Source organism: Diabrotica undecimpunctata, chromosome 4, assembly GCF_040954645.1.
Source record: "Diabrotica undecimpunctata isolate CICGRU chromosome 4, icDiaUnde3, whole genome shotgun sequence".
Lineage (NCBI taxonomy): Eukaryota > Metazoa > Arthropoda > Insecta > Coleoptera > Chrysomelidae > Diabrotica > Diabrotica undecimpunctata.
Window position 1 is genome coordinate 155,243,857 of NC_092806.1, and position 25,322 is coordinate 155,269,178.

The 25,322-nt window shown below is 31.4% G+C and overlaps 2 protein-coding genes across 8 annotated transcripts in view; one reads left to right on the forward strand and one right to left on the reverse strand.

Annotated features, from left to right (window-relative positions):
• The window catches only part of LOC140439015 (uncharacterized), a 36,544-nt gene extending 33,754 nt beyond the window's left edge, over nt 1–2,790 (forward strand). Inside the window, exon 12 of the mRNA XM_072528646.1 lies at nt 408–2,790. Within this exon, the coding sequence (XP_072384747.1) occupies nt 408–2,633 (2,226 nt within the window). The 3' untranslated portion in view covers nt 2,634–2,790. The remainder of the gene's footprint in view (nt 1–407) is intronic.
• Nucleotides 2,791–14,929: 12,139 nt separating this feature from the next.
• The window catches only part of cpx (synaptic transmission protein complexin), a 972,531-nt gene continuing 962,138 nt past the window's right edge, over nt 14,930–25,322 (reverse strand). For all 7 annotated transcript variants that reach the window (XM_072530669.1, XM_072530668.1, XM_072530673.1 and 4 more), the window contains one exon: nt 14,930–25,072. In XM_072530669.1, coding sequence (XP_072386770.1) covers nt 24,999–25,072 — 74 coding nt within the window. In that variant the 3' untranslated portion in view covers nt 14,930–24,998. The remainder of the gene's footprint in view (nt 25,073–25,322) is intronic.

Consider the following 25,322-nt stretch of genomic DNA (forward strand, 5'->3'; position numbering starts at 1 on the left):
TAAATTGTCGATTTGCTTATGTTTTGATCTCGATAAATATTAACAATATCTCGTTTCGACATTCGCCCAACCATATTATAAACACCTCGACGAATATCAATTTTATAAGACATTTTGCAAAGCACAAACCAAAATATTCTGCTTTGTTTATTAAATGTCAATAACTGATGAGATTTCAATTCCATAGCCTTCTTTGTTAAATGCATTTTGCTTCTCAATCAGACCAGGTGAAATTTTTCCCAAAACTTTAGGACCATACGTTATTCTTTATTTATTGGACTAAAATTCATTATCTTTCCTTTCATGTTTCTAAAGACATTGAAGCCTACTCCTCTTTCCTATCTTTTAGAGTGTTTTTTGATCATATTATTCAATATGTAATATTAGTAAAATTTTCACAATTTTAGGAAGAAAATTCGCTACCAAATGAAATAGCAGAAACTTCACATCGCAAAAAGCGTTCGACTGACGAAGATCACCATAAAAAGAAAAAAGAGAACAAGAAAGAAAAGTTGGAGAAAAAGAGCGAAGACAAGAATTCGAAGAAAAAACATAAAACTACTGAAACTTTAAACGAACAAATGACCCATCTCAAAGAAAAATTACAAGAGAGAAAAGACGAACTCGATAAATTAGTACATAAACAAAAAGGTATTGATAAAGATAAGAAAGAACAGTGGAAAAGTAAATTGCATAAAAAGAAACGATCTCATTTGAAACGAGATAAAGATGATTTAAAATTTGAAATTGAGTTTCCTGAATTCAACTCCAGATTCAAGTCTCATCACAGTAAAGTAAAAAGGTCAATTTTTAATACTAGAAAAGTGTTTGGCAACTATCAACCTGTAACATCCGATTTAAAAGCATGGAAACCTGTAGATGTGCCCGCTCTTAAAAGAGATATATACAAAGCTAACTCAAGAAAAATGATACCTCCAAATGACTATCCGATCTTTAAAAATATATTTAACAAATCATACAATCCAAGAAAAAGGAGATATATCGATACTGATGTAGATATCAGAGAAAATGAAATCGACTCAGATATTAACGAAATTCATAAGGACAAAGATATATTTAATATTCCTGAAGATGATTTGTTAATGTTTGAGCTTCCAACAGGTATTGAGTTTAAACTCATGAACGACAAAAAGAAAACAAAACCTAAGAACTATGATATTTACGACTTTAAATCAAAATCTTCTAAGAGTGAAGATGCAGCTAAAATTAACGAAGGTGCCTCAATCAGTGATATAGTAAAAAATGATCAGGAAAACGTAATAACTGATTCGAATTTCGAAGACAAGTTGAAGGATATAAATTCTTTTCACATTAAAGATTCAAAAACAGCTAAACTGAGTACAGTGCATCAAAACAAAAAAGATATTGTGGATGATCTTAAGGATACAAAACCAGCTAACACAAAAAATGAAAATAATGAGCACCGTGACATTGAGCCTGTTGTTATTTTTGGGCAAGACGTAGGCACACTAGATATTATTTTCGAAAATACACCATCAGAAGAAATAAATAAAGATAACCACACAAAAGCGACTATTATGATTGATCCTGTCGATATTTTCGAACAAATAATAGATATTGATGGTGACAAAATAAAAACACATAAAAAACACCAAAATAAACAGCACCATGTTGTTGACGCATTTGATATTTTTGGACCAGGTGTTAGCACACTAGATATCATTGTAGAAGATTTACAATCAGTAGAAAAAAATAAAAAAAATCACAACAAAGAGAGTTTTATGATTAATCCTTCTAATATATTTGAACAAATAACAGGTATTGGTGATTATAACGTAAAATCAGCTAAAACAAATACAAAACACCAAAAGAATCAACACAGTACAATTGATCCGTTTGATATTTTTGGACCAGGGGTTAGCCCATTAGATATCCTTGTTGAACACTTACAATCAATTGAAAAAAATAAAAAAAATCATAACAAAGAGAGTTTTATGATTGATCCTGCCAATATTTTTGAACAAGTAACAGGTATTGGTGATTACAATATAGATTCAGTTAATACAAATACAAAGCACCAAAACAAACAACACAGTAATGTTGAACCATTTGATATTTTTGGACCAGGTGTTAGCACACTAGATATCATTGTGGAAACTTCAAAATCAACTGAAACAAATAAAGACAATCATAACAAGGAGCTTCCTATGATTGATTCTGCGGATATTTTTGGACAGAATGTAGGCACATTAGATATAATAATCAATGATCAAAATTTACTTCCAAAACCATTGACTATAAAAGGTCCCCCTGATGTAAACATCGATAAATACGAGAAAAACATATTAGACGCAGTTTTTAAAGATGGTACCTACAAAGTTAAACTTCCCAATAATGATGAACTCGATTTAATCAAAACAGGAGAGGACACCGAGATCAAATTGTTACATAATGATAAACACAATGTCGATAAAAACGATGAACACAAAAAAGAGGCCATTATACAAGATATAAGTGAGCTTATTCCAGAAATTCAACCCAGATTCAAACCTATTGAGAGTGTGGATAGGTTATTAAGTGATGTTAAGAATTTTTTCACAAATGTTGGTAATCATTTAGATGGTTATTTAAGGCAATTTGGAATTAAATAACCAATAAGTATATTATTTAATATATATGTATTCGTTTAATTTATTTATTTATATATTTGGGAGTAGAATAAGTGGGAGTTATGAAGTTAGGTTTATTTATTAGTACTGGTTATGTAGTTTAAGTTCTGTATTTTTTTTGTAATAAAGACATGTTCTATTTGATTTGATAATTGTTTTTGTAAGTATAAACCCTGTTCGTTTTTTACTTAGCGAAACCTATTCTATTAATTAATGAAGTAGTTGACGACTTTCATTTGTCAAATATTGACCGATCAAACCTCTGAAATTCCATCATTGAATATATATTATATATATATATATATATATATATATATATATATATATATATATATATATATATATATTATATATATATATATATATATATATATATATATATATATATATATATATATATATATATATATATATATTCATCATCATTTTGATCATTCTAATATCCTAATCATTCTTCCTAATTATTCAAAAATGATTAGGAAGAAAGCCAACCCAATATGGAACGACCCAACGAATTTAAATGAATATCAAGGCAATATCAATAAAATCCTACAACAAAATGGATTTATGAATAATGTAAATGAATAAATCAACGCAGATTATGGCTTACGCTGACGATCTGGATTTGATCGCACGTACTACACGAGGACTTAAAGAGATGACTTCCACCTTCTTGACAGCAGCACAAAATATGGGCCTTAAAATAAACGAGGAAAAAACCAAAATGTTAGCATCTATTCCAAATAACAGAGATAGAGCTAGAAACGCCGAAGAAAACTTCAGTATAGACCAATATAATTTTGAGGTAGTAAATAAGTTTACATATTTGGGTTCTCTCATAACAAACGATAATGACACATCTGAAGAAGTAAAACGGAGGGTACTGCTAGCAAACAAATGTTATTTTGGACTAAGCAAGCAGCTAAAAAACAGAAATTTAAGCCAGAAAACCAAACTAATAATATATAGAACACTCATCCTACCAGTGCTGACATATGGGTCAGAAACATGGACCATCTCCAAAACAGACGCAAATCTTCTGCTCGTCTTCGAAAGGAAGATACTAAGAAGAATAATGGGCGCATTCTGTGAGAATGGTATTTGGAGAAGGCGATATAATTTCGAATTGTACGAGAAGTATAAAAAAATAGTAAATGGTAGAGATGTAATATCCTTCATAAAAATAGGTAGGCTTAGATGGGCTGGACACGTGTCAAGAGCAAATGAAAATTACTCACCCAGACGAACTCTATTATCGGTCCCAGTGGGAAATAGGAGTAGAGGCAGACCACGACTGAGATGGAGGGACGGTGTGGACGAGGACGCAAGGAAAATCGGCGCGGCAAATTGGCAACGGTTGGCGATGAACAGAAACGACTGGCGAAATAGACTGGGGAAGGTCAAGGCCCAACTAGAGCTGTAGCACCACTGATGATGATGATGATGTAAATGCCCTAAACGAAAATATCGTAGAAGTTATTCGAAAGGCTCAAGTAAAATGCTGCCCTAAAAGACGCCAAGACGAAAAAATAACCATTGAAACAAATCAACTAATGGAAACTAGAAGAAAATCAAAGGCAAAGAAAGCATTGACGAAAAAGAACTGCGAAAAATATACAAAGAAGTATCAAAAGCTATAAGAAAAGATTTAAGGAAATTTAGGAATGAAAAAGTCCAGCGACCTATAGAACAGAATAAAAGTCTGAAAGTCCTGAGAAGACGACTAAACAATGGAAAATGCGAAATACACAAACTACAGAATAAAGAAGGAGTCCCCACATCAAATAGAGAAGAACTACTACACATAGTTAAAGACTTCTATCAAGAACTATACATAATGAAAAGAGAACTGAGAAGAGAAATGAGAACTATACAATGAAAAAGATGAAAAACAACAAAGCGCCAGGAGAAGATGGAGTGATAATAGAAGATGTAAAGATGGGCGTATGTGCCCTTCTCAACCAAATAAAAATGTTGTTTAACCTTTTTTTAACAGATTGTTGCATACCAAAAACATGGAACAATTCAGTAACAATTTTACTATACAAGAAAGGAGACAAGGCGCACCTAGAAAATTATAGACCAATCAGCTTATTGAACCACATCTATAAAATGTTTACCCGAATAATTACGACAAGACAAGACTAGAGAAAAATATTTCTACCAGCCCCGAAAACAAGCTTCCGCTCAAAATTCGGAACAAACGATCATCTACAAACAGTAAAAACCTTAATAGAAAAGTCGCTAGAATATAACAGACCACTGGTACTTATCTTCGTAGACTCTCACAAAGCCTTCGACACTGTGGAATTAGACAGCATTATAACTGCTCTGAACAATAATAGAATAGATTACCGTCTCACAAAGCCAGTACAAACATTATACCAACAATAGGTCTAAAAATGAACATCAGTAAGACCAAATTTATGAAAAATTTAGTTCCCAGCGAACACCTAATGCGTGGCGAAAAATGGGAGGGACCTATGTCCAGCAGTGGACAGAAGAGGTTGCATGATGATGATGATATATATATATATATATATATATATATATATATATATATATATATATATATATATATATATATATATTACCTCTTACGTAATATTTTTGTTGAAAATTCATATCCTCTAAGACTGATTAATAAATTAATTTTTAATGTTCCCTTTGTTAATAGAAACAACAGACTTACTATGTCACAATCAGTGCCCTCAGCACAAAATAATTCTGCTCCAACAAGTGTGTATTTTTATGCCCTTCCATATATTCCAAAACTAACCGTTGAACTCACTAAGATTTTTAAAGACTTTAAGAATATCAAAATAGCTAACAAGAACATCAAAACCGTACGTCAGCTGTATAGCAAAATAAAACAACCCCTAACCACTCTAGAGACTACAGATGTTGTTTATTGCATTCAATGTACTGAATGTCCATCCACGTACATTGGTGAAACTGGAAGGAATCTGTCTAGCCGTATTATTTCTCATAAGAGTGATTGTAGATTAAACAAACCTACTTGTGCTTTGGCAGAGCATACTATCGATCTAGACCATAAGATAGATTTCAACAATGTAAAAATATTAGCCAGAGAGAAAAATAAATTTAAGAGAACTTTCTTAGAGATGGTACATATCAGCAAGAGTGATAATAACAATCTTAATAAGAGATCTGAGATCCAGAATCTTAGCAAAATTTACAATTTTATATTGACTTTTGACTGAGCTATTTTGCATCTCAGAGTTTTCTTTGTTTCTTTTCTTTTTTTAAAATTTCAGTATTATTTGAATACTTGTGATCAAACTTCAGTTACTAATTTAGTTTTGTTTTGTTTGAGTTATTATTTTTTCTAAACCTATTTACTAAATACTATTTTCTTTCGATTGCTTATGTTATAAATAACATTTTTAATTTCCCGCTTATTTTTAAGTTGGTAATACAGTTGGTAGTACTCAAAATTCATAAACAGTATTTTGTGAGACGTTATTTTCAAAGTTGTTTTTTGTATTTTCTCCTAACTATTTAAACAATAATTGTCCACCCACTTTCTCTTTCTGCTCGTGAAATGTGACTGAAATCAAGCCTGCAGCGACGACTGTTTTAACATGTCGTCCTTCATTTTGTTTTTAACTTTTAATGTATTTATTAATTTTTAAAGTGTTTTTTTAACAATAACTTTTTTAAGTTTAGTTGCAACTTCAGTATTATCATGTTATTTAACGTTGTTGTTTATGCCACGAATCTTACATTCGGGTAAGTTTTTTATAGTTTTTTATAGCCTTTTTTTGGCACCATTCAAATTGTTACAACATAGTAATTTTCTTTGTAGACCTTGATAAAGGTGGCAAAAAACCACCGAAAGCTTGGATTCAGAATAAATAGTACGCCTTAGCAAAGCTCTGTTTTTATTGACTACCACACCCAAAAAGAAAAAAGTATTTACATATATATATATATATATATATATATATATATATATATATATATATATATATATATAAGTAAAAAGTAATGGCATGTCTCGCAAAACAGAAAACCAAAAATGGTATATCGATGGAAGGCAACCGTATATACGTATTTCTGACTATTGGTCGTCTTCAGTACGGTGCAGCCAAGTTAGAAAAGGAGCATATTAACTTGGGAAAGGATCACTACAGGAGCAATGCAACCAATTTGTGGCATTAGAGTTAGAAGACTCTGATGGTTTCCAGGGCAAAAACTAACACCAACCACGGAGGAAGCTACAGCTACCTGGGGAAAGGAATGCCAAACGTTGAAACGTTTAAAACAAATGGAAAAGGATAATGCGAGTGCATAATAAAAGTAAAAAGTAATGGCATGTCTCGCAAAACAGAAAACCAAAAATGGTATATCGATGGAAGGCAACCGTATATACGTATTTCTGACTATTGGTCGTCTTCAGTACGGTGCAGCCAAGTTAGAAAAGGAGCATATTAACTTGGGAAAGGATCACTACAGGAGCAATGCAACCAATTTGTGGCATTAGAGTTAGAAGACTCTGATGGTTTCCAGGGCAAAAACTAACATATAGTAACAAAGACGACCAATAGTCAGAAATACGTATATACGGTTGCCTTCCATCGATATACCATTTTTGGTTTTCTGTTTTGCGAGACATGCCATTACTTTTTACTTTTATTATGCACTCGCATTATCCTTTTCCATTTGTTTTAAACGTTTCAACGTTTGGCATTCCTTTCCCCAGGTAGCTGTAGCTTCCTCCGTGGTTGGTGTTAGTTTTTGCCCTGGAAACCATCAGAGTCTTCTAACTCTAATGCCACAAATTGGTTGCATTGCTCCTGTAGTGATCCTTTCCCAAGTTAATATGCTCCTTTTCTAACTTGGCTGCACCGTACTGAAGACGACCAATAGTCAGAAATACGTATATACGGTTGCCTTCCATCGATATACCATTTTTGGTTTTCTGTTTTGCGAGACATGCCATTACTTTTTACTTTTATTATGCACTCGCATTATCCTTTTCCATTTGTTATATATATATATATATATATATATATATATATATATATATATATATATATACTAAATGTGAATAATATGTAGTCAAATATTTTATATAAGATTTAAGAAAGCTCTAAGTTTACTTTTTTATTTTGCTTTCTTTTCTTGTCTAGACAGCACGTTCAGTAGAAAATATGTGTGGGTGTTAAATTGACGACATACTCAAGGTGATTTCTCAGACACTTTTCTTGTAATCCAATAAAGCAAAAAAGAAGTATTTTATTTCAGATACGTGTACAGTTTTCGAATTTACTTAAATCAATTTGAAGTTTTTACCTGTCTTTATAAAAACAATCTATTGGTAACATTAATAAAAGATATTGTAAAAAAATCAAAAATTAACCAATAAGTAATATAAAAGCTATGTTTTATCTAATTATTATTTAAAAATACACTATAAGTAAAAACGATTGTATTTTTAGGCAGCAGCAACATTGTTTCGGTCCTTTATTAACTAAAAAATACGAATATAACAAATAAAAAACACACCAAACTGTAATATTTTATTAGTCCTTTCATTTTCACAATAACGTTGCAGGTGGTGTACAACTAACAACAATCATGTCGGTCGACTAAGACTTATTATTATTAATATTATTAATAATATTATTATATAACAACGTGAACAGCCTTACTAACTATAGGTACTCAGGCAACTACAACGTGTTTGTTTCACAGCTTTTATGAAACAATTACTGGTAATAAGTGTATGAATACAAAAGGTTTTCATTCTACATTCGCTTTTGAATGCAAACTGCAAATAATATAAGTTTTTTACAAAAAAATGTTAGTTCTGTTTTATTGGTTAATAAAATAACTGATTTCTAAAAGTTTATATACATTTTAGTATATTTTAAGAGATTTGAAGTACAGTAAAATCTTATTTATTATGCAATACAAAAAAATTTAAAATATAAAGAACATAGTTGACTTTGTTAAAGAGTGCAATGGATGGAACCAGTGGCGGCTGGTGTGGTAAAATTTTGGGTAGGCCAAGCCAGCAAATTACATAGCTATCTATGGCCACGGGGTCATGACTCCCACCCAACTAATTTTTTAATGATTTCTTTGTTAATTTTAACTTCTGCGTTGTATATAATTTTTGCGATTTTTTATTTTTCATCTAGCAAATCGCGAACAGAAAACGCCCTCTTCTGTACATCCTTAACGGACAGCAAATTACTTAAATGCTCCTTGCAACTGGAATGTTTTTTTAAGGAGGCAGACATATTTTTTAAATCAAAGTATCCTTCACAATTCTATACATATTTCTTATTAGAAAATAACAAACAGGGCCAACAATATAGTCTGTTTTTCGTAATACTTCCAGACAACCATTTGTAGATATCATACCTAGAGCAATTAAAAGTACGCACCTTTTTCCCATCTTTTTGGTCAATTCGCAATGTTGGAGTAGGCCTTTCATTCATAATAATTTTTTTTTCTATCACTTTCAGTTCTTCTAGATAATGGCGATTCCAATAGTGAAACAACAATGTCCAAACACTCACTATCAAAATTACTATTACTGCAACCTGGTAAAGCGTCATAAAAACTCATTTTTTTTATATATCAGTTATAAAACAATCTCACATATATAAGTTGCATACAATCAGGCGATATAGAAATCACGCAAATGTGATTTTTTTTCTTCGAATTTTACGAATTTTTTAAAATTTATTTGGGCAACCGTGCACTTTTTTGCAATTGTGTTGTTTGTTTAAAAATATGTTACAATTATAGATTATGTTACAAACCCGGAAGACGAATAAACTATAAATAGATTATGTTACATAATTACGTTACAAGTGACAACGATGGTCATCGTAGGCCCGATCGTCTGGTGCCTAAACAGCAAGCATAAACACGACAATATAAATCGTTGTCCGGCAAGCTGCTTAACTTCAAACACTTTTTGTACGGGGATCTTATGTGAGCTGGGTCGGCCAGTTCCGATCGGGCCTATTAATGATATTTAAAATGCCTGAATACGATTCGATGCTTTATGTGGTAATATAATAACTTAGTTGTTTTAACGGACGCTAATGTATTGAGTGATTTAGTCCATTTAAAAATTATTTACATGCATTAACATAATTTTTAAATATATGTTTTTCAATTTTAAAGCTCTTAAAATTATTGGGTAGGCCCGGCCTATCCTGCCTACCCCCAAAAGCCGCCACTGGATGGAACATTTATTTACCACTTCACTTCTAAGATGAATCAACAGTCGGTTGAGTGAATAGTAGCAAGTGAAAGTCTGTCAAAGAGACCAAAGACGGATGCCTTAGTTGGACATGTTTTGAATTCCTTATTTTGAAATATTCAAGGTATCATATTCATTGAACACTTAAGAAAAGGAACAACCATCGACAGGGAATATTATGTAGCCATAATGGTGCAATTTAATACAGATATTGCTAAGAAACAAACGTTGTTTCAATAAGACAACGTACCGGATTACAATGATGGCAAAAGTACATGAATGGTACTTCAAATTGTTTTTTCATCGATACGATACTCTCATTCAGATACGATAAACAGCTAGTACTAGTCACTTTATGACCTTAAAAGAATGTGTATTTTAAATGCCAAAGTCAGATAATTTAACACAATGGCATCAAACTACTAGAGAAGCGTGGGAATCAGGAATCTCCTTGAATATTGGTTTTAAGACTTAAGGCAGTCATCGGAAAAAGATCAGTACAATTCTGCAGTGCAGAAGTTAATATGGTTAAGTGGTCCTTAGTGACAAATATTGTACTAATATAAAAATAATTATTTAAACAGTTGCAAATGGCGAAAATGGGAAGATACGTGGGGATGTGGGGAAATAAAATAATCTTAAGAGCTTTTACAACATTGGTTCATATTTTTATTGATAATATTAATCATTTGCAGTTAATACTCAAAAACGTTTCTTTAAAAACTAAACAATATTTTCTCGAATCAACAACAATATCTACAATACATTGTTATATACTGCGAATATCTTGTTTTCCTTTTAACAATAAAACATTGATCATTTCGATAACGAGTAATTCAGAATTTTGCTTGATTCTTTTATCACTAGCTTTATTTAAATATATTTTTTACTTAAGCAAAAGCTGACATGAAATCCAAAATTGCTACAAATCGTAAAAAATAAGTTGTTCTCATATGTATGCCACATGTAAGACTATAACGTCGCTTTTGATCTATATATTTGATATAAGACAGTTGTGTTTTACTTTAACTGCCAGTCGCTTGAAAAATTATTAGTGAGTACAGTAGGTATTGCTCGTCTAGCAAATATTTATATTTTTGTGCTTTAAGATTGTTTCTAACACGCATGTCATAATGGTAGAAGTCTGCATAACTGTACCGTATGCGCGTTAGAGTTAATTACACTTCATTAATTCCTTTTTCACTGAAAATTACTTCATAAATTATGTATTTTAGTTGACCAAATGTTCTGACATGTTGTTTTTCTGTATGTATTCTAATTAACCTTTATTTAAGGTTAGTATATGCAGCTAAATTTTTTTAGCAATACTCCATTAATTGATCACAGGTTAGCTGGCATCTAGTTACCTACTATAATATTAGACTAGGCGGGATCTGTAGAAATTCAGACCATAATGGACATTTTTCATAGGAAGCTATTTTTTTGCTGGAATCCCTTCAGGATGTGCCCAATATCGATAATCACGATATGCGCCAGTCGCAAACCCTGTGCTAAATTTTTTATTTAACAAAATCTGAAAACAATTGAAAATTTCTCATTTTTTTGCTCCTACTTTCGTTTATAATTCTGAAAATATTAATCCTAAAGAAAAAATTATAAAAAGTTAAAAGTTTCGTTATTCAATTGTACACAATATTTCGTTAGCTAGAAATTGAAAATTTAATGTTTATTGTTGAAAACATAGCAATAATTGGAATAAAAAGTACAAAAAAATTAAGTTAATCCTTTAAATGTTTTCGACTTTCTAAACTTGACTTACAAGCTCCATGTCCCGCCTAGAAAAACTTTTTAATATGTTTAAAACGTGTGCTAAATTTTGTGAAGATCGGTCGTTTAGGTTTTGCATAATAATTTTGCAATCCAGCCCACTGGAAAAAAATCGCAAATTTTCAAATTTATAGTAGGCCCTAAATAAGGCTCTCAGATAGTTGCAAATTTTTTTACATATAAAAGAAGGCTCAAACTTTCAAACGGTTTTTGTAAAATTCAAATCGGTTCACTAAGAGAGCCTAGAAATTTTTTAAAAGTTTTAAACATTTTTTAGGCTTATAAACAAATTGAATAACTTTACGAGATTTAAACATATCAATTTCAAAATTTATACACTTAAAGAACATTAAAAGACGCTTCTTTAAAAAAAATATTCCTTAGATTTTCTAGAGGCACAAGATAAAGCTACATATGAAGGAGAAGAAACATTAAATTTACAGATCGAGGATGGAGATATTGAAATGGAAAATGAAGGTTTTGAGGAAGAAATAAGACCTGAAGATTCTTGTCCTTCCAAAAAAAGAAAAAGACTCTAAAAAAAATTATTGAAGATTGAGTCAAAATAAAGTTTATTTATGAAAAAAAAAATTTTTTCGTTCGCCTTTGTTTTAACAAATTAAATTATTTATTAACAATTTATAAATACATATTTGTTTACTAAAAGTAACAATTTACTTCAATGTATAAATTGCAAGCTCAAAAAAATGCATGAAGAAAAAATGCAATTACTTGTTTAACATACAATTGTTTATTGCAAATTTCCCAATTTGCAATTAAAAATAGAATTTGAAAATATGATATTTGAAATCCTTGTCGTCCAATATATCTCGGCAACCAGTAAGCCGAATGTATTTTTTTTAAGAAGAGTCTTTTAATGTTCTTTAAGTGTATAAATTTTGAAATTGATATATGTTTAAAGCTCGTAAAGTTATTCAATTTATTTATAAACCTAATATATATAAAAAATGTTTAAAACTTTAAAAAAATTTCTAGGCTCTCCTAGTGAACCGGTTTGAATTTTACAAAAAGCGTTTGAAAGTTTGAGCCTTCCTTTATAGGTAAAAAAATTTTGCAACTGTCTGAGGGCCTTATTTAGGGCCTACTATAAATTTGAAAATTTGCGATTTTTTTCCAGTAGGCTGGGTTGCAAAATTATTATGCAAAACCTATCCGTCCGATCTTAACAAAATTTAGCACACGTTTTAAACATATTAAAAGGTTTTTCTAGGCGGAATATGGAGCTTGTAAGTCAAGTTTAGAAAGTCGAAAACATTTAAAGGATTAACTTCATTTTTTTGTACTTTTTTTCCAATTATTGCTATTTTTTCAACAATAAACATTAAATTTTCAATTTCTAGCTAACGAAATATTGTGTACAATTGAATAACGAAACTTTTAACTTCTTATAATTTTTTCTTTAGGATCAATATTTTCAGAATTATAAACGAAAGTAGGAGCAAAAAAATGAGAAATTTTCAATTGTTTTCAGATTTTGTTAAATCAAAAATTTAGCACAGGGTTTGCGACTGGCGCATATCGTGATTATCGATATTGGGCACATCCTGAAGGGATTCCAGCAAAAAAATAGCTTGCTATGGAAAATGTCCAATCCAAAACAGATCCCGCCTAGAGTATATAATCTATTATCGTTTTTCGTCATCTTGTTATTGCCCAGTTAGACTCGAATATATATAGATTCTCAGTTCATTGTTTTGAATAGCCTCAAATTGTAGCTTAGAATACATACTTTATAAAAATATATTAAGATGCTTTTATAGCAAGAGAAGAGTTAAAAGATTTCCATTTAGAGAATCTATAGTTACACCATCTTTTAGCATACATTATGAATTTATTTGTTATGGTTAATATTAAACTGCTTTTATTAATGATTTTACACAAGAACTTCATTTCAAAAATTATTGTACAAAATATAAATTACACAAGACTCAAACATATGGATATAAATACATAAAAATTTTGTTTTTTATAATTTTTTTCTTATAAAATTGCCAAAATCCAAATATTGTTAGTATAATTTTTAGCTAATATTCGTCTAAATTAAATGACGAATCTCATAAAAATTCTGTAAGCAATTTTGGATCCCATATCATCAGGTCTTCAAGAAAATATCTCACAGGAGCATAAAGTTAATAAATAAATAAAATTGAAAATAAATGTAATTCATTCGTGTATAATAAAAATGTACTGGGTGTACGAAAAGTCTTAGTAAGGGCAAATATCTCCCGCACGAGCATTAAATTGATTTAAAGTACATTTACCTTAAGAATAACTGTCAGAGAAACAATGACAGCATAATATTGGTATTTAATAACACCAAATATTCCATCAAATCCAATAACAACAGTAAAATTCGGTGGTTAATATTTACATCGTAAATAATGAGGTAAAACTAGAAAAAAAAACTTATAGTATTCCAACCCATTGAGTATTTGGTTTCTAATATTGAGTTCACTCTTAATATCGACTCCAAATCTATTTTTTCACTGCATACCTGCTTTTTATCGCATGTGTTTTTAAAAATTATATAAATAATGTAGTCCAGATATGCATGCTTTTTATTTTATTAGATTATCATCGTTGGTACTTTACTTTCTGGAAAATATTTTCATTCCACCTTAAAAAACTTACAGATATTGCAAATGTACCGACGAACTTTATCCTTACACTATAAACAATAATAAAATATTTTTATCTATACAGATAGTTCGTCGACAAAAATTATTATTGTCCTAATGAAAGTGGCAAATCTGGTCCTCAGATCATATTGGACTCAAGTCGTAAGAGACCAGGATCGTAATAATTTGGAGGACCGTTTCTTTTCTGTTTAGTAGAAGATAAAACTAAATATAAAGTGGTAATTTAAAAATAAAGATCGTAGTCTTAAATTGTATCTTTCCAAATTTTGGAGATATTGTTGCGCTAAGATTTTTCGGACACCATGTTTCGGAATTTTGAAATAGAGAAGTGACTCGTACGAAAATAATTTCTAAACCATCTAAATTGTCTGTCTCAGCATCCTGTTGGATATTTCCAAAATCTGGCCGTACTTTTTATGTAGATAATAAGAAAATGGATTCTTCTCTAAGGTATATGTGTCGTTGTCTCTAATTTAGATTTTTAATTTTTACGCAATCGTTACAAAAGTGGTACGATATTCGGCGTTTTTGATCTAAACTTTCAGATTCTTTTACAAACCTAACGTATCATTGTTTTGTTAAAAAAAAATCCCTTACACTTAACAATGTAGATTGAGAGTCAATATATTAGGTTTGTACAAAAATAGAATAACTATATGAAAACGCTGAGATCAGAATTAATGTTAAACACTTATATCACACACCTGACTAAAGTCGTAATACAATTGCTTATATATTTTGTTACGTTTTTATGATGGATCTAAAACAACAACAGACAGTAGGAACAACTTTTTGAGCGTATTTCCAGTTGTATGAAAGTTCGTCAACCTTTATCTGAGGACAACATATTTTAATAAAACAGAGAGCTGAAATATCTTTTCTCTTTTTATGTTTTGTTAATCAAACTTATTTCACAACATACTTTTTTAATTTTGACAAACATAGCAGTGAATTTTGTACTTCAAGTCTGATTAAAATCAACAAACATTTGCAAATTTAAGGAAACGATCATTCGTGTAGGTTCTGTAAAAATGAGAAAGACACATTACAAGAGAGATATACATCTTCCGAAATATCAAGCTTTGCATCTGTAACACCAACGTTAGGTCTGTGCTGTTGTAAGCCTGTGAGACCTGGAAAGTAGGTACAAAAACAACACCACCGGTCTAGTTGTTTATCAATCATAGTCTCAGTCGAAGCATTGGTCACCTGAGCTCATATCAAATGAAGTATTGTGGAAGGAGAGGGCAAACCAGTGTCTTAATGCAGATAATACAACGGACTCTTTATGGAACCAGATGCTCCTATTAAAACGGAAGTTTTGAGATAGAATTCATAAGAAGTTAGACGCCGAGTTAGACAGTTAGTATCATTGACAAGGAAGCACGAAGCATCGTGCTGAGAAACTTAAATCAAAATAAAAACGAATGGAAGAGTCTCCTAGATACCCTATGTCTCTCAGAGAGTTGAAGAAAATAGTTCAAGTAAGTCAAGTGTTCTCGGTCTCTCCAGAAACTTAATAAAATACGAAAGGAGCGTAGTTTATACCTGTACTAGGATATTTTAGAATCAAAAAATACCTAACTACTTTAAACTTTTTTTGGCGATTTCATTTGGTGAAGCAATGGAGAATTGCAGAAAATTTGTTGGTAACATCTACAAACTAACAATCACTGATCACTTTTCATTTACTATATTACTATACCATTATCATTTTACTAGTACACTCTGGTTAGAATTGTGTTATATATGCTTACCAATTGTATTATTAAAATATGTTGTTTGTCCTTAGAGAAGGCACTTCTTCACAATATTACCTAAGTATAGAGAAAGTGAAGACCACATCCACCCAGAACTTTCAAACCATCATGTTTGTGGAAACAGTGTTTATGGAAACAAGCACAAAACACTTATAGGAAACCTTGGTAACCGGGTAACAAATACATGTTCTAAAATACATTTAAGCATACTTACTAAGATGTTTGCATTGTTTTGCATTGGTTTCTTATGAATGTATAACTATAAAAGAGAAAGTGAAGGCCAGTTCATAAACCTAATAAGTTTGTATATGTTGTTTTTACATACAGATATCTACCTTAAGGACATATTATGAGGTTATGTTTAAAGACTATATTTATACAGTAACGTCATACGGTTGTTTACAGACTGGCCAATAAAGTGTTATAGGTAAATTTCACGTTGACTTCACCCAAATTCCACATTGAACATTGCGTTTTGCCAAAAAGACACTGTCAAAAAATAATTGAGCAACGACACTTATATTTATATATATTTTAATAGTCTAATATACTACACATTTTCTATATTTAAAGATAGACATAGATACACTACATGCTACCAAGAGAAAGGTCATGATATAGAATTAATTGACATAGAGACAATAGAAAAGATAAACGATGGCCATCTTCGAGAACGAATGCTAACTAATAGTTCCAATTTTTGAAATTTCGCACACCCCTTCTATATTTCCACAAATTTACATTGTATTTGATTTCAAATTATTACTACAGTATGATTTTACAATAAATTGGCACACTCAATGAGAATTATGTATCTAAATGTTCAAAAAACTCTCGTCCCGTTACTGTATTGCAAAACTTACATAGGACAAACTGGTGAAAAATTTTGAAACAGAATTTCTTAACATTTTTGCCTAAAAAATTTTTAGTTTAATGAAATCTTTGATTAGTGGGAAAATTGCGAAATTACAAAAACGAAAGGCAAACTGTGCAGAGAGACTAAGCAGTGCAATCTACACAAACAGCTCCAAATCTAGATATACATGAGACAGCTGAAAATCTAACATAATACAGTTTAAAAAATATTTAAAACTATGTGTAAATGGATGCTAAGTCATGTACATAATGTATTAGTTGGTCGAATAAATAGAGTGAGCAAAAATTACTTTCATAATACAAAGTACAGGTTTTAAATAATACTTATTGCAAAAGCAGTTGATTATACGATTTTTTATACAGATATTGTACATTTATCTAAAAGCAAAGTGATTATTTCAGTACAAAAGGTTTATTATAAATTAGAGAAAATTTCTTCTCACTCTATATAAAAGATTCTTACAAGAAGACAAGATAGAAAGAGAGGTGTCCACAAAGAGATAGAGACGGAGGCAACAACAATTAACACCGAACAATTAGGTCTTTAATGACATGCGACATCAAGGACATAGTCACACTAAAATGATTTGGTTATTATTCTAAAATTCACCAAATTATAGCACAATAAAGCCCAAGGAAAAAAACCACTATAGATTTTTGATTTTTTTTTGAGTTAAAATTATCTAAATTTAATATAAATTTTTATTTTCATTTATTGTTAAAACCGTTTTTGATATTTCTCTTTGTGCATTTATTGTACCATAAAATCTGTGATTTGAAAGTAATATCAGACTTTATCATTTTAGTGTACTGTCTGTAGATACATACAGCGATATTCGATATAAAATAAAAGTTGGATTTGATTCCTAATTATAAATTCCAAAAATCATGGTCGTGCATATTTTTCTTGTTTTTTTTTCAATAAGTCATTGTAAATTTTTCATTAAAATAGTGGTCTAAGTAACTGATTGTTGTAAAACAAAATTCAAGTTTCGCTTTGATGAGAGAACGAATTATTTAATTACTTTCAAAATATCAAGATTAACATGATGAAAATGTATGAATCAATGGTAAAATAGTTCACCAAATTACTTGCTTACTTTAATTAACGATAATAGAGATGTCGATACCTACAGTAGAGTTCGAGGCTGGATTTGATAGTCAAATGAATAGGTATGTGTAGGGAACATTACAACGGAAATTGTAAAATAATTTCTGCATGGTCCGTTTACTCCGACGATATTGGTATTGCTGTGAAAGGAAGATTCTTCGAATAAAAATAATCTGGCACATGAACGATTAATGTATCCTAGAGGAAACAGTTGGCAAACGCAGTATATGGACTGTAAATCCAAAAGTCTTAAATTCAACAGCCGAAGTCTGGTTTTTTGTCTGGCAAGTACAGAACATATACAAGCAATACGGCTAGAAACGCTCGACAACTTATCGATGCATTTAACAAAACGTGTATGACAGACATCTCTTTACTTCTACTGTACTAGGCAGCTGGTTCTGCATTTACATAAAACTGTAGATATGTTGCCCAATATTCAGAAACATGTTCGATGAAAGGCACTCATATATCACCTTCCAGAAGCTTCAAAAACTATTATCATTATCAATGGTTCTACAACTCTTAGTAAGTTTTTGTTGCTTTCATTATTTCCTTCTACTCTTATCAGTTCTGCGCCATCATTTCCCATCGTATTGCCCCTATTTTCTCCCGATCTTTTCTGTCAGCATTTTTACATTTTTTTCTATACCATCTTACAACCTTTCTTTCAGCTGAACTTTCCCAAAACAAGTTTGGTCTCCCTGTTTTATATGACATGTCCTGTCTTTGCATCTTAGTCTATTCCTCCTCCTCAGTCCTAATCCCTTTTGGGATGTGGTGACACCATCAGACCTTTTACATTTTTTTCACGATTTCTCTCCATCCTTCTCTGTCCTGGGCTAGTTGTTCGACTTCATGTAACCCTTGGTTAATCAGTATTTTTGTTTGATCTACCCAGCGGCTTGGAGATCTTCCCCTAGGTCTCTTTCCTTCAACTCTACCCTCGACTATCAGTTTTTCCATCGTACCTGTTCTTCTAGCAATGTGCCCAAAATACTGCAAATATCTCTGTTGTATTTGTTTAAGCAATCTATCCTTTACTTTAAGTTGTTCTAATATCGATACGTTAGTGCGATGATCAATCAAGGATATTCTCAACATGCGGCGGTATATCTACATTTCAAAAGTGTCCAGTTTATTTTTATCCGCTTTCTTTAAGGTCCACGTTTCGGATGCATATGTTGCTATGGGAAAAATGAGCGCCCTTACCAGCCTTAGTCTATTAGCCTTTATATAATATCACTAGATTTTCCTTTCCGAAAAGAGACTATCACTCGTTGTTTTGTAAGCGCCTCCATTAAACGTAACTTTTGCCTTATTCGCGAAAAGAGGCGAAAAATTTTGTTCACGTATAACTGTGTCAGGTTTATTCTTCGGATAAATTTTTCTGCACCAGAATACTGTCGATAAATTCAGAACCGTGAGCTGGAATTGACCCCAAAGCAACCGAAATCGTCATATAGACCAGATCTCTATTGTAGATTCTAGGGCACAATGGTAAACTTAAAAGTTTTGCTTATGTCAAACCTAGTCTGATTAAATGGGGTACAAAGACTTACAACGATGCACTTTGCGAATGTGGAAAAATAAAGAATATGAAACAGTCGAAATCTTCTACGCTGTTATGCCCATCAAAATGTCACCATCACAAACTTAGAGACAAACTTAAAGACCAGTTTGTCTCTTTATTCTAATTTCCCACTACAGAGTGAACAAGATTACGTAGGCGCCATCTACCTTTCATGACACAAAATAGAAGTTAGTGTGTCTACGTCAACGACGTATAAACTATTAAATTTAAAACAGCGTGCGTATTACGCATCGAAAAGACATGACAGCCTATTCATGCCTTTCAGATGCGTAATACGACGACTCTTATTTCACTTTCTTTATTCTCTAGATTCAAAAAACTTCTTTATTTTAAGATTAGACCATGTTAAAGGTTTTAAAATATGCACATCCATTTGAATAACATCTATAAGCACAATTATTATTATTAAATCTGTCATCGATAGAATTACAGTGTTTTTAGTTTATAGATAACGTAATATGCTTCCAAACGATGGCGAATTACCGCTCTAAAATTTGATAATTAGACAAATTTGTAGAATAGACCTTTTCGGAACCGATCAATTATCCGGGTAATGTTTTTGTTTAACTGAGCTTGAATATGTGATGTTATATGTATATGTGTATATTTGTTTTACGTATGCTCATCATTAGTATAAAATATATTAGTTGTTTCACTAATAGACAAAATGCGTTCCATTACATCAATAGTTTACACAAATCCTTTGTTTACTAGTCAAAATAATTTGATTTGGATTGTTAGTATAGTTCTATATGTCGAATATCATGAAACATTTTGAAAATTATTGAAATTAGGTAGATTATTTCACGTTCAAGTTTAGGAAGAGCTTGGTATTTTAAAAGTAAGTAAATACTTTATTCTTAGTAGAATCGATTGTTCAGCGGATTGGCGGACTCACTTTCCTGTGAGTAGTTTAGTATTATATCGGTTTGAGCCACTCTCAGTGTAATACAATTGATTTGGTTTTCTCAGTTGAAATCGTCGTATTAAATTCGTTTGCCTTTTGTTGAATCTGTATACCAATCTTTGTACACTATCTTCATCTTAGAATATCAATAATAGAGCATTTGCGTCACAGCATATTTTATTTTCTTTGTTCTCAATCCAGTCAGCACGTTATATTGTGGTTTTCCTCTGCTTCTCTTTGCTAACCATGCTCTCCATTGTTGTATTTCGTGGCTCCATCTTTTATCCTTCAGTCGGGCATTGTGTCCTGCGAAGCTCCATTTTAATTTGGCAGCATGTTCTCCTGCGTCTTTTACTTTGGTTTTGCTTCTAATCCATTTGTTTGTTTTTTGGTCTATAAATCTCATCGATAGCATTGATCTTTCCATCGCTCTTTGTGCCTTTACTATTTTATCCATATTAGACTTGGTGAGTGTCCACGTCTGTGAACCATACGTGAGTTTAGGGAGGATACTTCTTCTTCTTAACATGCCATACACCAAAGTGCGTAGGCGACTATCTCATTACTAGAATTCTGTTCTTGGCGGCGTGACATAGCTCGCCTGTATTGTGTATTCCTGTCCATTCTTTAATATTTCTTAACCATGATAATTGTTTGCGGCCGGCTCCTCTCCTACCTTCGATCTTCCCTTGTAGGATTAACTGTGGTATTTCATATTTTGCTCCTCTCAATATGTGCCCAAGGTAACCAATCTTGCGTTTTTTAATTAATTTAAAGAGTTCTCTTTCCACGCCGGCTCTCTTAAGGACGTCATCGTTTCGAACTCTATCCACCCAAGGTATGCGCATCATTCTTCTTAATGACCACATTTCAAATGCTTCAAGTTTGTTGATAGATGTTTTTTTCAAAGTCCACGTTTCCATGCCATAAAGCAAGATAGACCATATGTAGCACTTGACCATTCTGTAGCGTATTTCGAAATGTAGGTTTTGATTACATAGGAGCGGTCTGAATTTCACAAAAGCTTGTCTTGCCATTTGTATTCGGGTTTTTATCTCTTGTTGTGGATCCGATTGGTCATTGATTGTGGTGCCAAGGTATTTAAAAGTTTTCACGCGTTTTATGCGATCGTCACCTATGCATATTATCGGTTTTTCTGGAGAGTTTCTGCTAATGACCATATATTTCGTTTTCAAAATATTGATTTTGAGGCCATATTTTTTACCTACGCTATTCACCCTATCAAGTAATAACTGCTGATCTTCCAATTTATCAGTTATAATCACTGTGTCGTCCGCATAGCGTAGGTTGCTAATTGGTATGCCGTTCACCTTAATGCCTAATTCCGTGTCTTCTAATGCTTCCGCAAATATATTTTCAACATTTAAATTAAAAAGCATCGGAGAGAGTATGCAGCCTTGGCGGACACCTTTCCGGATTTCAAATTCATCCGTATATTGGTCTTGATCAATCCTCACCTTTGCCATTTGGTTCCAGTATAGATTCTGAATAATTCTGATCTCCTTCTGGTCAATGTTGGCCCTATGTAGTAGTTCCATCATGATATCATGTTTAACATTGTCAAATGCCTTCTCGTAGTCGATGAAGGTGAGGAAGACATCTTTTCATTGATCTAAACAGTTTTGTATTAAAGTGTTCAAACATAAAATTGCCTCTCTTGTTCCTAGTCCTCCCTTAAAACCGAATTGTGTTGACCCGCTAAGTTCTTCTAGTATCTTGTACATTCTTGAGTGTAATATCCTAAGGAAGAGTTTCAGCAAGTGACTCATTAAACTGATTAAGCGGTGTTCATTGCATTTTGTGACATTAGCTGTTTTTGGGATCATCACAAAGGATGACTGCAGCCATTCTCGCGGAATGTAACCAGTATCATAAATTGTACTGAACAGCTTTACCAAGATTTCGATATTCTCCTCGTCTAGTAGTTTTATTAGGGAGGATACACTGATCGTAAAACCAGAATTTACGTCATTATTTTTAAAAATTGTTATTTACAAGCTTTTTTTACTGAGTTTTTATAGACTGACTTAAATAAAAGCTTTATATGTTTTTTATGGTATTATCTACTTAAATATTCCGAATAAAACATAATAGGCAATGAATGTTCTTCATCAAGTGTATCTCTTTGTCTTTTTTGAAGTGTTTGATTTTTGCTGCAAATATATTTAGAGGTCATCACCCTTTTCAATTTTTTTTATTACCACGAATTTCTTTTTTCCTTTTCTTAATGTTTTTTTTTATTGAAGGGCAAAATAGAAAATTTCTAAACTAAACATTAATATTTATTTGCAGATTCGATAATAAGAAAATGTTCTGTGATTTCTATCGATGACCATTTAAAGACATCTAAGGCTTGATCTAAAACTACAAGGAATTTGGATGACCCATCATTAAGTTGTGTGCTAGGAAAAGACGAAAATGTGTTTTATAAGAAAATTTTGAAGGAAAGCCCCAAACATTCTTCATATTAAAAATCTACATGCGTTCTTTAAAAAATTTTCTAAATTAAAATTAAGAACCACACACTGATTACATAGGAAATTTAGGACAGAATAAGTTTATGTTTATATTTTCTTAAAAATGGAAGTTTTTCTGTTGCTTAAAAACGATTTTTATTTTATTTGTATTGACAGTCTTCTAAAATGTGTTGTATATTTGATATATCTACATATTTACCCTGCGACGATCAATGGTACGTGACTTCTTAGCATGTTAGTGCTGCCTCGTGTACCGTACACGTGCAAATTGTGGTCTGTTGGAAGTTTGCTTCGCTGAAGGGGTTTCTTACAGATAAAGTGTCAATATCAATTCAAAACTGACGTGTCAGTTTAAAAAGTTTTGTTCGCTATTAGCAAAAACAACAATTTTATCCACAGCAGTTGTTTTTTAAACATCTAAGTTTACTTATACATATGTACTAAAACATAAACATAAAACCTATTCATTAAATTTCCACATGATCCGTGTGTAGACCTTCGTTTCGGTATTTGCACACGTTTTCATTTTTTTGGTAATAAATTTTTGACGTTACAAAAAAATAGGTTAAACTATTTATCTATCTACAAAACCTGTTAACAATTTGCTTAACACTACTACAAACGTATTATGATGCTTTTTATAATGAAAATGGCGTAGAAAACAAGCAGCAGTATAACTGATGTCTGTCAAATGTGACAATGTGACATTTGACAGCACTGCAGTAATTTAAAATTTAACAATTTTCTTAATAGATTTCAACTACAACAATATTGTTTTATTAACTTTTTTTTTGTTCAAAGGTTTGTACAATTTTAGGTTATTTTTGACCTGGTTAAGTTAGGTCTAAACGTTTGCATTTAGAATTTTTTTCGCTATTTGTACTTTTGCATAATTCGTTGCTATATTGAGCATGTTATCTTTTAAACATTTTATTAAAAATTTAGGAGAATATGTGGAGAAATGTCTTTTTAACACGAAATTTTCTAGTAAAATGTGCGCTATAATATAAAATCAAAATTGACAAATCTTAATAACCAATATTTCCTTTAGGAATATTTCACCATAACCTAAACACGCATGAAGAGTGAACCAGCTCTTACGCTCTTTGAATTATAATTTTAAATTTATTTCGTACCAAAATATACTGTTATATTAAACAAAAATTTAACCAGTGTGTGTGTTTTTTTTAAATTAACCTCAAAAAATTGTTCAGTGTGACGTTATACTGCTGCTATCTTCATGCCAAACTTTTATCGGTACATCTAATGTACACGTGGCAAGGTATGATTGAACACATGTCATCATAATATATTTGTCTTTTGTTAAATGTTTATCGCAGTCTCTTTTTTGTTTAGAGGCATTTTGCTGCATGGCCAGGTTATTATCGCTATGTAATGTATAAAGTGGAGGTTATGGGCTAGAATTTGCAACAATTATCTCCTACAAACGAAAGGTTCTTTATATAAGGACCTACTTGCCTGTGTTTATCTTTAAAATTGCTTTTCCTAAAATAATTATTGGTAGTGTTGTCAAATCCTGACCCTAATAAATTTCTCAAAATTAGTTTTGTAAAAGGGGTCACAGCAAACTTATTTTAGTAAACTTTCTCGTTTAGTAAAATAACTTTCAAACTGTAGCTGGTACATAGCTTGTATATAACTTCTTATTTAATATACAACCTGAGGGTGTATAAGTAGGGGTAAATATATTTAAAGTATTTCTAAAAATCATCTAATATTGCTTTTATTTCCAATCGTCCAAGAAGTTCTATACAAGCGGATCTCGATGGAACCCTGTTTTGTGAAAATAAATGGTTTCGAAAATAAGTTATTGGTGTGTTTCTCTATAACGGCGACCTATGGTGTAGACGGCCCGCAGAAAGTGCCTTGTGGTATCCCCAAATTCATTGCATAACACATTTACTTTCTATTTGAGACTTCAGTTCATTTACTTGCGTCTCTATAGTGTTCTTCAATTCTGAAATTCAAATAGGGAAATTTTGAAAACACCAACATAAATTTAGGGCAAGGTATCATCACGCATTCGACCACATCCATTCCAAATGCTAAAGATGTAAAAAGCGGTTACTGACAGTTCTTTTTCATCAAGTCTTTACAGCTTTTGTTATCGGTTCAAGACCTTTTTTATAAAACAAATGTAAATAACTTTTATAGATATTTTAATATCCAAACTTACATTATAAGAAAACAATGTAGAAGAAACAAAT